An 18,850-nucleotide genomic window follows, 5' to 3' on the forward strand; every position below is an offset into this window, starting at 1 on the left:
TTCAGCCATCTGAGGCACAGAAATATGGGATGTAAGGTTTTATGAAATTATGTAATTATGAAAGCATTTTCAAAGATAAATCTATGAAAATTTAGCATCTGGCTTCTCTGTTAGAAATTAAATAATACGTTTATCACTGCTTTGGAAATTCGACCCCTAAGGGAATGAAATACGGCAGGTCTTCCCAACGTGTGGTCCGCGGAGCCCTTAGGGGTTCGCCGGGTCTTTCTAGGGGGTCCGCGGCCACATTTCACCAAATCGTGTAAAATAATGACTAAAATTATTGAATAAAAATGTGAAAATGTAGTCCATCATTATTTCTTTTTTTTCCTGTGAAAAACATGTGTACTTTTACTTCAGGTCGTATTCCCAAACAGCCTTTGCGGTTCCTAAGTGAGAACGCATACACAGTTTGGTTGGTTGGTCTTGGGGAAGGAGACCAGACAGCGAGGTCATCGGTCTCATCGGATTAGGGAAGGATGGGGAAGGAAGTCGGCCGTGCCCTTTCAAAGGAACCATCCCGGCATTTGCCTGGAGCGATTTAGGGAAATCACGGAAAACCTAAATCAGGATGGTCGGACGCGGGATTGAACCGTCGTCCTCCCGAATGCCAGTCCAATGTCTAACCACTGCGCCACCTCGCTCGGTGCATACACAGTTTAGTGCCGGAGAATATGGCTCCTCTGATCGAATGTTTCGCAACAATACGGGGGTCGTTTTTGCGCCGGCTCACGGCGGTAGATGCGCTGAAACCTTTTACGCATGCGCGGAGCGAGCTTTGTCGGATTTATTATGTGAAAACGCTGCAAGTACTCCATTGGTTGCAATATCCTGTGGAAGTGGAATAACCAAGAAGCGTAAGTACAACGAAAGCTATTTAGAAATGGGCTTTATGGAGACAAAAAAGCTCAGTGTGTAATTTGTGCGTGAGTCCATCCGACCAGTTCAATGGTTCCAGTTAAAAATGCACCGTCATTTTGAAGTTACTCTCCCGGATTTCCAGGCTAAAGACATCGATTTTTTTCAAAAGGAAGAGTGCTGAACTAGCTGCTTCTCAGCATTCCATGAAAACTCATGCAAAAACAATTAATAAAAATTCATTAAAAGCTTCTTTCTTGGTTTGTTATCGAGTGGCAAAAACAGGCAAAGCTCATACCGTTGCAGAAAATCTCATAAAGCCGTGTGTTAATGATATTGTTTCTTGCATGCTAGACGAATTGGGAACATGGCACGTGCATTAAGAAGTTTCCAGTTCCCATGGGTTTCGCTCTGAAATTTAAAGTTACTGTGCTCTTGATTCACGAGGGGTCCGCCGTGGATTTTCGACTGAAGAACGGGTCCGCCAGCTGAAAAGGTTGGGAAGCCCTGAAATAGGGGATGAAACTTTTAACGTGTGGTCTTCAGTCCTGAGACTGGTTTGATGCAGCTCTCCATGCTACTCTATCCTGTGCAAGCTTCTTCATCTCCCAGTACCTACTGCAGCCTACATCCTTCTGAATCTGCTTAGTGTATTCATCTCTTGGTCTCCCTGTACGATTTTTACCCTCCACGCTGCCCTCCAATACTAAATTGGTGATCCCTTGATGCCTCAGAACATGTCCTACCAACCGATCCCTTCTTCTGGTCAAGTTGGGCCACAAACTTCTCTTCTCCCAAATTCTATTCAATACTTCCTCATTAGTTATGTGATCTACCCATCTAATCTTCAGCATTCTTCTGTAGCACCACATTTCGAAAGCTTCTATTCTCTTCTTGTCCAAACTATTTATCGTCCATGTTTCACTTCCATACCTGACTACACTCCACACAAATACTTTCAGAAAAGACTTCCTGACACTTAAATCTATACTCGATGTTAACAAATTTCTCTTCTTCAGAAACGCTTTCCTTGCCATTGCCAGTCTACATTTTGCTCCCCAAATAGCAAAACTCCTTTACTACTTTAAGTGTCTCATTTCCTAATCTAATTCCCTCAGCATCACCCGACTTAATTCGACTACATTCCATTATCCTCGTTTTGCTTTTGTTGATGTTTCTCTTATATCCTGCTTTCAAGACGCTATCCATTCCATTCAACTGCTCTTCCAAGTCCTTTGCTGTCTCCGACAGAATTACAATGTCACCGGCGAACCTCAAAGTTTTTATTTCTTTTCCATGGATTTTAATACCTACTCCGAACTTTTCTTTTGTTTCCTTTACTGCTTGCTCAATATACAGATTGAATAACATCGGGGAGAGGCTACAACCCTGTCTTACTCCCTTCCCAACTACTGCTTCCCTTTCATGTCCCTCGACTCTTATAACTGCCATCTGGTTTCTGTACAAATTGTAAATAGCCTTTCGCTCCCTTTATTTTACCCCTGCCACCTTCGGGATTTGAAAGAGAGTATTCCAGTCAACATTGTCAAAAGCTTTCTCAAACTCTACAAATGCTAGAAACGTAGGTTTGCCTTTCCTTAATCTTTCTTCTAAGATAAGTCGTAGGGTCAGTATTGCCTCACGTGTTCCAACATTTCTACGGAATCCAAACTGATCTTCCCCGAGGTCGGCTTCTACCAGTTTTTCCATTCGTCTGCAAAGAATTCGCGTTAGTATTTTGCAGCTATGACTTATCCAACTGATAGTTCGGTAATTTTCACATCTGTCAACACCTGCTTTCTTTTGGATTGGGATTATTATATTCTTCTTGAAGTCTGAGGGTATTTCGCCTGTCTCATACATCTTGCTCACCAGATGGTAGAGTTTTGGCTGGACTGGCTCTCCCAAGGCTGTCAGTAGTTCTAATGGTATGTTGTCTACTCCCGGGGCCTTATTTCGACTTAGGTCTTTCAGTGCTCTGTCAAACTCTTCAGGCAGTATCATATCGCCCATTTCATCTTCATCTACCTCCTCTTCCATTTCCATAATGTTGTCCTCAAGAACATCACCCCTGTATAGACCATCTATATACTCCTTCCACCTTTCTGCTTTCCCTTCTTTTCTTAGAACTGGGTTTCCATCTGAGCTCTTGATATTCAGGCAAGTGGTTCTCTTTTCTCCAAAAACCTCTTTAATTCTCCTGTAGGCAGTATCTATCTTACCCCTAGTGAGATAAGCCTCCACATCCTTACATTTGTCCTCTAGCCATCCATGCTTAGCACAGTAATAACCCCAGAACCATTGCTGAGCTGAAAACAGCCCTTCAGGAGGGCGTCGACGGCATTGATGTTCCGACACTTCAGCGGGTCACGCAAAATATAGCTATTCGTCTGTGCTCATCGCTTTCGAGCAGTATCGCTCACGTAGCCACAGGTGAGCCACGAAAATTTGTTAGGGCCACTTTACATCACTGTCAGAACACAGTTAAATCATTCGCAGTTAAACACTGCATTTCAGAATTATTATCAGCCTCAGTTTAGGTAAAGTCTCGTTGTGACTACACTTTTTTGGCCGAGCGGTACTAGGCGCTTCAGTCTTGAACCGCGCGACCGCTGCAGTCGCAGGTTCGAATCCTGCCTGTCATGGATGTGTGAGATGTTCTTAGGTTAGTTAGGTTTAAGTAGTTCTAAGTTCCAGGGGAGTGATGACCTCAGATGTTAAGTCCCATAGTGCTCAGAGCCATTCGAACCATTTTACACTTTTTACGCAGACAGTCTCATTCTTACAGTGTATATTAGCGTGTGCATTATTTAATTTTGGAATTTGATTTAGACTGTTTGCGTACGTAAAATCATATGCCTTTCGCAAAGAAACGTGTTGGTTATTTTTTCTTTCAAAATCCTGTTTGTAATTTTATGCAGCACTTTTGTTCCGTTGGCTTTGTGTGTAGAAATTGCAACTGACTTATTGTGACGTCATGCACTGCAGCATTGTTCTCTGCACTACATAGCGCAGAATTTTACAGGACAGGCTATTTTGTTTATAGTTTTATGTTTTGTAATTAACTTGGTTTAAATTAATTAAAAGAACATTGAACAGTCTGAGATAATTTGGCGACTCGTTTTATCATATAGCGTTTACTTAATCACGTGACTTGCATTCCTTATGAGTACAAGACAGACAGAAGGGGAAAACAGTTCAATTTAGTTCACACCATACGAACACTTTTTTTATACATAAACATTACAACAGGTATTCAATGGACACACGAGAGTATCAAGAAACTGGTGTTACGCTGAATCGAAAACTGCCGGAAAATCTATAAACATGAAGACATCAATCCATGGCGCGAAGAATCAGATGTCTGGAAGTATCTCGTACATATTTCCATGGAGGAGATCGATTTGTTTGAAGTGGGTTAGTATGTTTGAATTTAGGAGAAGCTCCGAAATTTTTCAACAGATGGACGGGAGCGGTTTAAGAGGATTATTCTGTCAACTACTCGCCCTGTCACGTTTGTAACTGGGAAAAGTTCTTTCCTCTCGGGAACTTCTTTAAATTATGGTAAAGGTTGGAGCTTATTCATTTGATCTCCGCCATTCCGCCATGTCCTGTCCTCTCTTGCTTTACCTCTCCACCTATGGTGTGTGTGTGTGTGTGTGTGTGTGTGTGTGTGTGTGTGTGTGTGAAAGATGGTGGGAACGGAGCGAGGTATAAGGCTACTCAGTGGCAGAGAAAGCTCACCGGCGAAGCCTCAGAAATGCCCCGAGCCGACGTAACCGAGTGAAAAATTACTTCCTAAGTACAGCTCCAGCATCACCGTCGGTGCCAATAAAATATTTTCGCATTCGGAGGAGAAGGTTGGTGATTGGAATTTCGTGAGAAGATTCCGTCGCAACTAAAAACGCCTTTCTTTTAATGATGTCCAGCCCAAATCCTGTATCATTTCAGTGACACTCTCTCCCACATTTCGCGATAATACAAAACGTGCTGCCCTTCGTCGAATTTTTTCGATGTACTCCGTCAGTCCTATCTGCTAAGGATCCCACACTGCGCAGCAGTATACTAAAAGTTCACGGACAAGCGTAGCGTAGGTAATCTCCTTAGTAGGTCTGTTACATTTTCTAAGTGTCCTGCCAATAAAACGCAGTCTTTGGTTAGCCTTCCCCACAAAATTTTATGTGTGTTCCTTCCAATTTAAGTTGTTCGTTATTGTAATACCTAGGTATTTAGTTGAATTTACAACTTTTAGATAAGACTGATTTATCGTGTAACCGAAATTCAACGGATTCCTTTTAGTGCTCATGTAGATGACTTCACACTTTTCGTTATTTAGGGTTAAATGCCAATTTTCGCAGAATTCAGAAATTTTTTCTAAATCGTTTTGCAATTTGTTTTGATCTTCTGATGACTTTCTTGGTCGATAAACGATAGCGTCATCTGCAAACAACCTAAGACGGCTGCTCAGATTTTCTCCCAAATCGTTTATATAGATAAGGAACAGCAAAGAGCCTATAACACTACCTTTGGGAACGCCAGAAATCACTTCTGTTTTACTCGATGACTTTCCGTCAATTACTACGAACTGTGACCTCTCTGACAGCAAATCACAAACCCAGTCACGTAACTCAGGCGATATTCCATGAGCACGCAATTTCACTAGAAGCCACTTGTGTGGTACAGTGTCAAAAGCCTTCTGGAAATCCAGAAATACGGAATCGATCTGAAATTCCTTATCAATAGCACTCAACACGTCATACGAAAAAAAAAAAAATAAATAAAAAATTAAAAAAAAAATAAACGGACCAGCGTGAGTAGGAAGGGTGAGTTTGCAAGTGGTAAAACAGGTGAAATAAGTGGCCGTACCTTACTTTTGCAGTGAATTATAAGCTTAAAATTCTTACACCGGCAACGGACTGTAGCATTCGATGTCAATGTCGACTTGATGTCTCTACCACTTCCTGAGAAGAAGGGGTCATAACAGATGCAGTGATGCAGTGATGCCATTAAAGGTTCATTTCTAGCAATTTATGTACGGAATCCTACGAATAAGTAAAGGAACGTAAAAAATAAATGTCAGAACTCTACTGTCCGGCTTTCTACGTGTAAAACTATGTTACGTTATTGTTATTCAATATGTAGCATTACGAATTATGTAACAGTCACACTGCTTTGCCCACCGACACAGAAATTGCTTGACGAGATTGGCGGTATAGCTTTATTGACGGAGACAAACAAATTTAGACAGATTTATATATATATATATTGGGGGGCAATGTCCCGACTAACTGCCTCATCATCGCCCAGCACAAATCGCTAAGGATAGAGACTTTATATTTGGAGTTGTACTGACATACTGTAGGCTTCGTTGAAGAAGAGATTGTTCGAAATTCCACCACTGAAGGGACTGAAACGGGGGATGAAACATTTAGTGAAAGTAAGCCGCTATTAAGGCAAGTTTGAAGCCACAGTTACGAGAATTGGTATTTGCTTTTTCGGTCAGAAATAAAGAAATATGTGTTTCAGCATTTATGAAATATTGTTTCCCATGAGGGTGAAATTGTGTGAGAGATTTTTGTTGACAATAACTCATTATTGAAGAACAACAAAAGTATTTTTAAAGCTACGTCTATGAAAGCTGGTATTTGACTTCTCGATCAGAAAGAAAAAAAAATACCACTGTCAGTGTTTTTGGAAATTCAAGCACGAAGGAGATGAAATAATGGGCGAAAGGTTTTCCGAAAATAGGTCATTACTAAAGAACTACTACAGCATTTTTAAAGCTAAATTTATGAAAACTGGTATTTGTCTTCTCGGTTGTTGTTGTGGTCTTCAGTCCTGAGACTGGTTTGATGCAGCTCTCCACGCTACTCTATCCTGTGCAAGCTGCTTCATCCACCAGTCCCTACTGCAACCTACATCCTTCTGAATCTGCTTGGTGTATTCATCTCTTGGTCTCCCTCTACGATTTTTACCCTCCACGTTGCGCTCAAATGCTAAATTGGTGATCCCTTGATGCCTGCCGGCCGAAGTGGCCGTGCGGTTAAAGGCGCTGCAGTCTGGAACCGCAAGACCGCTACGGTCGCAGGTTCGAATCCTGCTTCGGGCATGGATGTTTGTGATGTCCTTAGGTTAGTTAGGTTTAACTAGTTCTAAGTTCTAGGGGACTAATGACCTCAGCAGTTGAGTCCCATAGTGCTCAGAGCCATTTGAACCACCCATTTGAGCCTTGATGCCTCAGAACAAGTTCTACCAATCGATCCCTTCTTCTAATCAAGTTGTGCCACAAATTTCTCTTCTCCCCAATCCTATCTTTATATTACCCAATAGGACGCCATCATAATTAACCATACAGTAGAGCTGCATGCCCTCGGGAAAAATTACGGCCGTAGTTTCCCCTTGCTTTCAACCGTTCGCAGTACCAGCACAGCAAGGCCGTTTTGGTTAGTGTCAAAGCCAGATCAGTCAATCATCCAGACCGTTGCCCCTGCAACTACTGAAAAGGCTGCTGCCCCTCTTCAGGAACCACACGTTTGTCTGGCCTCTCAACAGATACCCCTCCGTTGTGGTTGCACCTACGGTACGGCTATCTGTATCGCTGAGGCACGAAAGCCTCCCCACCAACGGCAAGGTCCATGGTTCATGGGGGAACTTCTCGGTTAGGAATTTAAAAAAAATAGTAGTTTCAGAAATTTTTAAATTCAGCCATCAGAGGAACAGAAATATGGGATGAAAGGTTGTATGAAATTATATAATTATGAAAGCATTTTCAAAGATAAATCTATGAAAATTTAGCCTTTGGCTTCTCTGTTAGAAATTAAATAATACGTTTATCACTGCTTTTGGAAATTCAACCCATAAGGGAATGAAATAGGGGATGAAACTTTTTACGAAAGTATTTCGTTATATTAAAAAAAATTAAAACAATCTATGAAAACTAGTATGTCACTTCTCGGTTAGATATGAAGAAATATGTGTTAGGGAATGAACGTTTCTATGGAAATTTCACCACAGAAACCAAATGGCTTGATTAGCAGAAACTTTAGACTCCAGCAACCAGAATCGCTTTTTGCTCACAAGTACATTCGGAAAAACGGCCTTAACTAGCGTGAAAAGTTTAGACGGTATTGCAACCTATTAACAATATAAAAATTCGACAAAAGAAAAGAAAATCTGTGCAGACCACATAGTCTGCGAAGCATCGGACCCTATGCTAGTAATTATAATAAAAGTACGGAGTTGCCCCACGAAGCATGAAATTTCAACGAAAGTGGCAGCCTACTGACATTATTTAGAAGTTTCGTATTGTCGATGCGTTCCTTTCAGAGGTTATGGTATCAGTGGTTTTGTTCGGCAACGTCAGATTGCTCTCCGGGGAACCGCCCCGCCTGCTGACGCAATGACTTTCTCGAACTTTACGCCGATACCTCCAAGGTCAGACAGTGTAAAGAGATCTCCTAAGGAAGGAAGAGACATTTGAACGACTGCTGTACAAAAAGAAAAAGAAAATGAATATACCGATGTGTGTAAAAAAAAAAAAAAACTACCTCATGTCTGTGGCCAACCTTTTGTATTTTTGTTGAGGCGGACGCAAAGGATCTGTGAAAAGGTAACTGGCACGGGTTTGAACACTTGTACGGAGTAGTGCTTCTACAGATCCGGGAAATAAGTGGTTTTTCACGGGTATAGGCACACTAAAATGTCTAGCAGTGTAGCGCAGCGTTATGTAGTCTGCGACACCTATTATTAGGAATAGTTTTAACATGTTGAAAGGCTGTAAAATTGCGACCAATCACTATTTTACGATAATTTGTTTTCGCCTTTACCAGTTTCGTGCTGGTTTGCCCATCTTCTGGCGGAAGAGTATTTTGCCTGAGTTTCCGCTGTAAAGATTTTGTTATGCGTGTCCATCTGTATATACAGAGTGATCAAAAAGTCAGTATAAATTTGAAAACTGAATAAATCACGGAATAATGTAGATAGAGAGGTACAAATTGACATACATGCTTGGAATGGCATGGGGTTTTATTATAACTAAAAAAAAAGGTAAAAATTTCCCGACAGATGGCGCTTAATCTGATCAGAATAGTAATAATTAGCATAACAAAGTAAGACAAAGCAAAAATGAGGTTCTTTTCAGGAAATGCTCGGTATGTCCACCATCATTCCTCAACAATAGCTGTAGTGGAGGAATAATGTTGTGAACAGCACTGTAAAGCATGTCCGGAGTTATGGTGAGGCATTGGCGTCGGATGTTGTCTTTCAGCATCCCTAGAGATGTCGGTCGATCACCATACACTTGCGACTTCAGGTAACCCCAAAGCCAATAATCGCACGGACTGAGGTCTGGGCACCTGGGAGGCCAAGTATGACGAAAGTGGCGGCTGAGCACACGATCATCACCAAACGACGCGCGCAAGAGATCTTTCACGCGTCTAGCAATATGGGGTGGTTCTAATAAAACCCCATGTCATTCCAAGCATGTGTGTCAATTTTTACCTCTCTATCTACATTATTCCGTGGTTTATTAAGTTTTCAAATTTATACTGACTTTTTGATCACCCGGTATTTTGATTCCAAGAATCTTTCAAGGCGAAAGCCGTTTTGATTTCCTAGAAAGAGGCGTGGCCCTTCAGAGAGTCCTGTTGCTCTTCAGTAGCGATTATTTTACGGATTTCAAGAGACGTTTAGCCGACCTTGTGTCATTTCTAGACGACACTATGACGAGGTGACGAGGTAGTCTCTTTTTGTCCCACATTAAATTTATTTGCAACATTCACAGTATTTACAGGATTGCCAATGAAAATTCGGTGCATTAAACTACTTTCCAAAAAAAAAAATTAAATTTGAAATTTGTTGATGTGTCGACAGAAGTGCCGACACAGTGTGATTAGAGGGGGCCGCAATGCACGCTATAAACACACGAAGGATGGCGTGAGGTCTGAAACAGGATACGTAATGAATGCTATAAAGAAAAGTACGTAGCCTCTGGAATACTTAACTTTAATCCATCCTTGTTGTATACATCGTTCTCGATGAGACATGCTTTATACGATAAGTATCAATTGCTATGTAAGGCTAATGGCGCCTTGCTAGGTCGTAGCCATGGACTTAGCTGATGGCTATTCTATCTGCTCGGCAAAGGAGCGCGGCTTCGTCAGTGTAGTCGCTAGCTAAGTCGTCCGTACAACTGGGGCGAGTGCTCGTAAGTGTCGCGAGACCTGCCGTGTGGTGGCGCTCGGTCTGCGATCACTAACAGTGGCGACACGCGGGTTCGACATGTACTAATGGACCGCGGCCGATTTAAAGCTACCACCTAGCAAGTGTGGTGTCTGGCGGTGACACCACATTTGTGGTAAGGTATTTTGGGACCGAACTGCTTACGTCATCGGTCCCTAAGCCTACACACTACTTACTCTAATTTACGCTGTGGACAACACAGACACACCCATGCCCGAGGGAGGACTCGAACCTCCGACAGGGGGAGCCGCACGAACGATGACAAGGCGCCCCAGACATCGCGGAACTACTTTTCAATATTTACATAATTTCTAATGCTAGAAATGTTTTCTTCACTGTTTTCTGTGCGTAGCCCAGACAAGTGAGAAATGATTTTAGTTTGCCGTCAAAATGGAGTCTTTTTAAAGTCTTTGCTAAAGTACCACGTCAGTCTTTATTGTCCTAATTACAGACTTTTTTCTTCTTTCCTCCTTCAGGACTAAAATTAGTCTGTCAAACTGTTTGCCGCGGTATTCTACATCATCTCGAAGATGTTTTACTAATGACATTTGGATGAACTTTGGGTATTAATGTTTGTATCCTCTGGTTCCATCATCCTGAGACATTGTTAGAGCGGTAGCGCCTTCCATTGCATTTCCACGTATCTTTTATTTATTTATTTATTGTTCCGTGGGACCAAATTAAGTAGAAGTCTCCATGGTCATGGAACGAGTCAATACATGAAATTATAACACGATAGTAGAAACAGATAAAATGAAATACAAGAAACGTAATCAGGCGACAATTCGTAAGTTTAAATAAAGAAAGTCAACAATGTAACACTGGAATTTGCTTAATTTTTCAGCTCTTCCAGGAGCTCCTCGACAGAATAGAAGGAGTGCGCCATGAGGAAACTCTTCAGTTTAGACTTAAAAGCGTTTGGGCTACTGCTAAGATTTTTGAGTTCTTGTGGTAGCTTATTGAAAATGGATGCAGCAGAATACTGCACTCCTTCCTGCACAAGAGTCAAGGAAGTGCATTCCACATGCAGATTTGATTTCTGCCTAGTATTAACTGAGTGAAAGCTGCTAACTCTTGGAAATAAGTTAATATTGCTAACAACAAACGACATTAAAGAAGATTTATACTGCGAGGGCAATGTCAAAATTCCCAGACTATTGAATAGGTGTCGACAAGAGGTTCTCGAACCTACACCACATATAGCTCGAACAGTCCGTTTTTGAGCCAAAAATACCCTTTTTGAATCAGAAGTCGTTATCGGATCATTGCCCCACAGAATAGTCATAGAAACCCTGCATGTTTCGGCTAGGGCGTGCCCTACTGAGTACCCGACCACCGTCATCCAGTATTAGGAGGGAAAGGTATCCTAGAGCTGAGCACATTCTTATGTGACAGCGAATCTCTTCGTTCTTCTTATGCGCAGAAACAAGCACGCAGCACTGACTGTTTCCGCAAACACTGAATAAATGATTATTGCAACCAACAATACATCTTTCAGGAAACAAAATTTCAGCTGATTGGACGATTGCGACTTCGAAGTCAATCATGAGAGGCACTTTGGTTTTAATACCTGATGATGAGATGCTGTATTTAAAACTGAAACGGGATGAATTGCGGGAACATGAATATTTTGTGAAATTTGGCTGAATTACTCCTCGGGCATGTCCGCAAGGAGTGATAGGCTAATTTTTATCTAATTTATTCATTAGCTATCGCAAAAAAACGAGGCCAAAAATACACGAAAAATCTGCATCTTTGTAGTCGTAGGACGTCCGCCATTTTGTTATTTTTATAATAAAAAAAGATCTGTGCTGTTAAATTGTGCACATCTTACAGATTAAGAAAATTGTTTTCTGACTGTAATAGTTCCGTCATGGACACAGCTTATTTTGATCAGAGGAACTTTAACGCCTCGAATGCGAAGCTTAGTGATTACTGAATGTCTTAAAATAATCAGAAAATTTTGTCCAATAATCTACATATAACGTGCAAAAATATTTAAGCTGATTGCTTCGTAAGTTTTTCCAGAAAAATCGTAAAAATAACTTGTTTTATAGGCTGACTGAGTAGAATTGACCCTTAACCTTTTCGCCATGCGCGTGACGCACTGCTGTCTCAGACGCAACCCTTTTCCCTGGCGTCCGGAAAGTTCAGTACGGTATCTCCGAATCAGTCATGGCGAATTCTGGGAGTTTCCTTCGAAGATGTCATGATCGAATATCTTTGCCACCCTTGTCCTCTTTCTGATAGTGTTCCATGACTAATGAGCACACCGCCAATGGAACGTTCCTAGCTTCCTTTCTTACCATCCAATTTAGTGTTTTATCAGAACACGGTACAGTTTCACCTCTTGAAAAAAGTAATGTAAATCATTTTATAGATATGTAACTACAATGGAGCCGCTATACGTGCTCAGAGGATTGTAATTACTATTATCTCTGTATTGTAGTATATAAGAAAAGATTTCATTGTCTTCTCTCTTCTTGTTCTTCTTCTTTGTCTTCCGTGCCTGGTCGGTTCCGATGTCGCATTTACATTACGGTCTGTAAAGAATTTTTTCTACTATATGTAGTGTATCTAGAATTTCTCATATATATATATATATATATATATATATATATATATATATATATATATAATGCAGTATGTGTTTTTGTTAGTAGCAAGAAAGTACTTTCCCTGCCCCCTTTATTTAATTAATTACGTAACAATTAAATGTTGCCGTGGCCATTTGTAATTGCATTGTTGAAGCGACGCCATTGCCGTTAAAACTTCTCCATAGGTATTTAATTCTGAAAGTATTGAAAGGAATTAATCCCAGTAAACGTAAAACGGCGTCTCATAATAATTTCCATTTCATTTTAGGACAGAGGTACAGTTTTATTGAAAGGAATTATTTCAATTGTGGACGCTGCCATTGCACGTAGGCAGCTATACTGGAGCATGAAGCCTCACAGATAAAAATAATTTGTTTAATATTATGTTAAATTTGCTTATCGCGCAACATTACAGAAAGATTTTTTTTTTATCTATAGTAAGACGGATGTCTTCACGTTGGAATACGCATAATATTTCTGGCCATAGCGCCCTGAGAAAATTTAGCCGTTTTTAATGAACGTAAAAGAGATTTTCTTTGATCAAACGTTTTCATTCCAAATTAACGGAACATCTCTCTTTTCAAAAAAATAAAGTTACGCGATAACGACCACGCTCTGGACGTACGAAAAAGAGTGTTTCTTTCTATCCCTCATAAAATTCTTTTGGCTCCGTGGCTGTGCCATACCGTAAAATGAATACTGCAAGTGTCCTTCAGCAAAAAGTGTTATAAATTGCGAGATAAATGTTAAAACATGTATAGTGTTGCGTACACATATCGTAAATAGCTGTAAGAAGCATATTTTTTGTTTCCTCTTTACCTTAAAAGAGGAAACAAAGCGTGTTTTATAATTTGTCTGCCGCCGTGAAAAGGCATTTGTATTCTGCAGTATTCACCAGCTAACAATGTTAACTGGCTCTCAGCACTATGGGACTTAACATCTGAGGTCATAAGTCCCCTAGAACTTAGAACTACTTAAACCTAACTAACCTAAGGATATCACACACATCCATGCTCGGGGCAGAATTCGAACCTGCGACCGTAACGGTCGCGCGGTTCCAGACTGTAGCGCCTAGAACCGCTCGGCCACTTCGGCCGACTAACAATGTTAACTCAGCATTCCTACAGGTTGATCGATTGACAAGAGATAGCTGACAAAGTGAAATTACATGTTTCCTTTGAGAAGACAGGGTACATGATAAACAACAGCGAGGGACCAGAGTGGATGATTTGAAGGCAAGGGAATATTAATGGCGTAAAGAAATTGAGACACATAGGTGAGGAAATCGGTATTAAGATCACTCTTAGGATCTGCAAATTGAACCGAGCATATCATTTGACGGAAAATTTCTATACTAAGTTGTATGAAATGTTTACCTAGTTGTTCATATGGACTACAGTCAGCTGTACAATGGAATGGCGACAGTCAAAATTTGCGCCGAACCAGGACACGAACCCGAATTTCGCGCTTATCGCAAACGGTCACGTTACCAATAGGCATTCTGTGCACGCTTTACGGGCAGACCCAAATTCGATATGTCGTCGACCATGTATCTACAACGTGCACTGTTACATTCATTACGTATGCTGCCGTACAGGGGAGACATTTTAATTGAAAGCAGCTGGCCCGGTGCTCGCGGATAAATACCATATTACAGTGCCCGTTTGTTCAGATATGGGGTGTTATGTTCTTTCGGGCATGTATGCATACGATATTGCATTGCTGTGCCGTACAGAAGTACGAAGCAATTTTCCTTCGGACATTCATGCAAGGAATACTGCATCGCGCTTCTGAACAAATGAGGCACTGCAACATCGTATTTTTCGCCGACACCGGGAAAACGACTTGCAGTTTTCTATTACGGCAGTATACGTAACGTATGGGTGCAGGTTGTACACACATGGTTGACGACATGCGGAAGTTTTGGTCTCGCCATGAAGCGTGCTCAGGTAGCCTATGGGACGCTTGCGATAAGTGGGAAATCCGGGTTCGAATCCAGTCCGGCGCAAATTGTAATCGTCGTCACTCCATTATGCAGCTAATTGTTGTCTTTATTCGTAACTGCTGTAATCGCCACAAATTCTGTCGCTTCAGAAATGCTTGCATGGTGGAAGGAACATTACATCGTACTTCTGAACGACACCAGGCACCACCATATTGTATAAGAAGGAGACGTTGAGCGTTGGAGCCAAGCTAAGACAATACGGTATGGTTGAAAAATCGGAAGGTTTACATGCTTCGGGCACACTGACCACGTACCAACAGGGATTAGTCTATATATTAGTCAAAAGAGAAATATTTTACTTAACAGATGGATTAATGGGGACACATGTACGAGATCAAATGAGGAATAGGACAAAAATATCAATTAAAATGAAAAGCTTATTGGTCTATGGGCACATCTTCAGAAAAGCGGATGATCATCTCAAGAACTGGAATTTCGTAGGGCCGCAAGCAGGAAGGTTGTAATGGTTCCAAGAATGTGCTAAAGGTCTTGAAGAAATCGGTAGGCCAGAGCACATCATTATGGATATGAGTGAATTTAGACAAATGGTGAAGAACTTATGGTGCTTTAAGCTGAGAGACGAACTCAAAATATGAAGAGGGCCTCAGTGAGAAGACCGGAAGAAAGCAACTGATGCAGGCGAGAGGTACTTCAAATCTCGCTGTCGAACAAGAGCTAGAAATTTAAAAATGAAAGTGACTGTTAACTCGTAGGTCATAGTGACTCAGATCGAATGTCAAAAGAATATCCATGGGCGTATCCAGTAGAGGCTAGGGTAAAAACGGGTCTTCACCAACCCACCCGTCAACCTGCCTCGCCACACCAACTGATGTAAGATTTCACTATCAGTTTGAATAAAGGTGGACCATGCACTGGATGCTGACTAGCAGCGAGTGAACCCTGAAACATTTGTCGTGAATTAACTTCTCTTTTTGTGGACATCATGGCCACTTTTGCCTGAGAACTATTTGTTCGTAAAATGCACAATTTTAGTTTAAAGTGCACAATTGCAGTTTCGGCTGTGTGTCCATTATCAAGTGGAGCCAGATACTTTTTGAAGGTTCACATGTGCTGACGCACAATTTTTCACAGTAATCCACTTGCACACTGTCGAAACTTCAATAGTGTATCTTATTAGTAAATAGTTTACAATCAGAGGCGACCATTTTGCTCTTTAAAAAAAATTGTGTACCTTCACCGCGAAAATAATATCATGCAACCCCCTCCCCCTCCCCCCCCCCTCCAACTCAGATGATGGATACCCTCTTGCTAATACCAAAAATGTAAATAGGTAATTTTTCTCCTCTAGACAATAGTGTGAACTATAGAAAAGCGCAGTGGTACAGCAAACGAGTGAATGGCACAGGAAAGTGCTCCATTTATGTAATTAATGAAACGCCGCTGCAATTACTGATGTGCATTTAAGCCAACACCTCGTTTTGGTCTTCACATCCACGCCATTTTCAAGTGGATCTGAAATTTGTGGTTTTGTGATCATGTGACGATTCACAAGAGCATAGTTTTCAGATCCGCTGGAAAATTATCTGGAAGGAAAGGCCAAAACGGGTCGTGGACTTAAAGAAAGTACACGTCCGTAACAGGCGCGATCGTTCATTGACAGAATACACAGTTCCGCCATTACACTACCTTCAGAATAAATGTTGCATCTGTATTTAATTATCTCGCCGTCTTCATGATGCCCTTCTTTATCGACGAAATAATGATATCAGAGCCATTTCTTTTCTTCTCTAATACAACGAGAAAAAATATTATGTGACGTAGACTTATGTCTACATACAGACTCCGCAAGTCACCATAGAGTGCATGGTGGAGGGTATGTTCCATACGCGGTCTGCCTTATAGGTGAGCCACACTTACCTAGACTTCTCCCAATAAACCGAGCCCGACCATTCACCTCCCCTACAACCGAACTAAGATGCTCGTTCCGTCTCATGTCACTTTGCAATAGTTACTCCCTAGATATTTAATGGACGTGACTGAGTCAAACAGCACACTACTAGTACTGCATTCGTACATAATCATCGGCATCAAATTACATTTTCGTACAGATAGCAGTATTAGCAAATCATCGAGGAGCCGCCCTGCCATTTTGCCTTGAGCTATTTCAGGAAACTGGGCAAAATCTGCGTGGTCGAAGGAGAAGCTGGAGTGTGATTTTAAATAGAATGACCACACAAAACGAATAGTAGGAAAAGCGGATGTGCAGACAGAGTGATAGGAAGAATCTTAAGTAAATGTAACCACTAAAGAAGTGATTTACAAGGCACTTGTACGACCGATTCTTTAGTGCTGTTCATCTATCTGGGATCCTTACGAGGTACGAGTGAAGAAGAGATAGAGGAGATCTACGAAGAGCGCCGTGTTTCGTCAAGGAATCGTTTACTGGCCGCAAGACGGTGCTCATCAAACTCAAAAAATGGTTCAGATGTCTCTGAGCACTATGGGACTTAACATCTGAGGTCATCAGTCCCCTAGAACTTAAACCTAACCAACCTAAGGACATCCCACACATCCATGCCCGAGGCAGGATGCGAATCCGCGACAGTAGCGGTCGCCCAGTTCCAGACTGAAGCGCCTAGAACAGCTCGGCCACAACGGCCGGCCATCAAACTCAATTGTGAAACGTTACAAGATAGAGACGTTGTGCATCGCGGAGAGGTTTATTGTTGAAATTTCGACAGAGCACTTTCTGGGAAGAGTCATGCAACGTATTAATTCCTCCCATATAGCCGCGCGGGATTAGTCGAGCGGTCTCAGGCGCTGCAGTCATGGACTGTGCGGCTGGTCCCGGCGGAGGTTCGAGTTCTCCCTCGGGCATGGGTGTGTGTGTTTGGATAATTTAGGCTAAGTAGTGAGTAAGCTTAGGGACTGATGACCTCAGAAGTCCCATAAGATTTCACACACATATCCTCCGACATACATCTCGCGTAATGATCACGACGAGAAAATTCGAGAAATTAGAGCTAATACAGAGGCTTACCGACAAGCATGCGGAGTGTGGTGTAACACTAATTCATTTTACGGTACGACGCAACCAGGAAGCCTGTTCGTAGATGCGGCTGAGGGATTCTACGCCCATAGATGATGCATCTACTGGGACAGGCAGTAGGTGGTTCCTGCGCAGAACGAGGTGAAATCGATAGCTCGCAGGGGACAGGGCGCTATGCTGCAGACCGGCTCTCAATCGATAGCTGGGAAAAACCACACTTGCTTTCCCCACACCGTCGTCGAGTCCCGACAGCCGAACGCTAGAGCGACGGGCTATCGTATCGATTGAGCCTCGTCTGGAACTGTGGTGGCCGGCAAGTAGCAAAAGGGGCGAGGTGAACGGGTGGGAGTAAAGCACGAAGAGGGGAGTTGGAGCAGCCAGATGATTGTCAGGGGCGTCGGTTTTGAAATCTCCCTCTCTCCCGCGAGTTGTGCTGCTACGGAGCCGGTTGGTGACTTTCTCGCGGGAGGGTTGGCGGCGCCGGCTTACCTGTGTGCAGACGACCAGCAGCGCGGCGCTGAGCAGCGCGAGAGCCGACGGCCTCCACATCTCGGTGGGGAACGGCGTCGGCGGGGAAGGAAGCGAAGTCGAGAACAGCGTTCGGTGGCACTCGCGGAGGAAAGACGCGAACGGAGAGGTAAAGACCGCGCGCAGGAGCTTTCACCGGCGCTGGGCTCAGCAAGAGAATGAGAGAGGCGGGAGAAGCGACTGTCGAGCAGCTCCCGCAGTCCTTGTCGCTGCTGGCGCTAGCGGACAACTGACGGCCGTGCCCGCAGCGCGCCCCGTGAGCTGCGCCGGCAACTGTCCGGAGCGCGCCGCCATTGGCCGGAGCCGCGCGTGCGCAGTGCGCTGCGGTCCCGCTGCGTGCGAAATCGACTGGGCCGCGCTGGCGCTGGCTTTGACGCTGCGGCTGCGCGATCGCTTTGCCAAGTGTGACAGCGGAAAGGCCCATGCGGTGACACTGACGTCCCTCGATAGTCTGCCACTAATATCTTACTTTGTCACTTTACCTCTCCTCGATGAGAAAATCATTATTTTCATGGATTAGTTTCATGCGATCTGTGCAGGCTCCAATCTCTCCTTACCCCTTTGGGAATACACTGAGGCGACGAAAGTCATGGGATACCTACTAATATCGCG

General features: G+C 42.7%; 1 protein-coding gene across 1 annotated transcript in view; it reads right to left on the reverse strand.

The window, feature by feature from the left end:
- Nucleotides 1–18,459, reverse strand: part of LOC126209850 (amyloid-beta-like protein) — a 639,910-nt gene extending 621,451 nt beyond the window's left edge. The window contains exon 1 of the mRNA XM_049938978.1: nucleotides 18,200–18,459. Within this exon, the coding sequence (XP_049794935.1) occupies nucleotides 18,200–18,259 (60 nt within the window). The 5' untranslated portion in view covers nucleotides 18,260–18,459. The remainder of the gene's footprint in view (nucleotides 1–18,199) is intronic.
- Between the last annotated feature and the right edge of the window lie 391 nt (nucleotides 18,460–18,850).

The sequence above is a fragment of the Schistocerca nitens genome, chromosome 10, assembly GCF_023898315.1.
Source record: "Schistocerca nitens isolate TAMUIC-IGC-003100 chromosome 10, iqSchNite1.1, whole genome shotgun sequence".
Classification (NCBI taxonomy): domain Eukaryota; kingdom Metazoa; phylum Arthropoda; class Insecta; order Orthoptera; family Acrididae; genus Schistocerca; species Schistocerca nitens.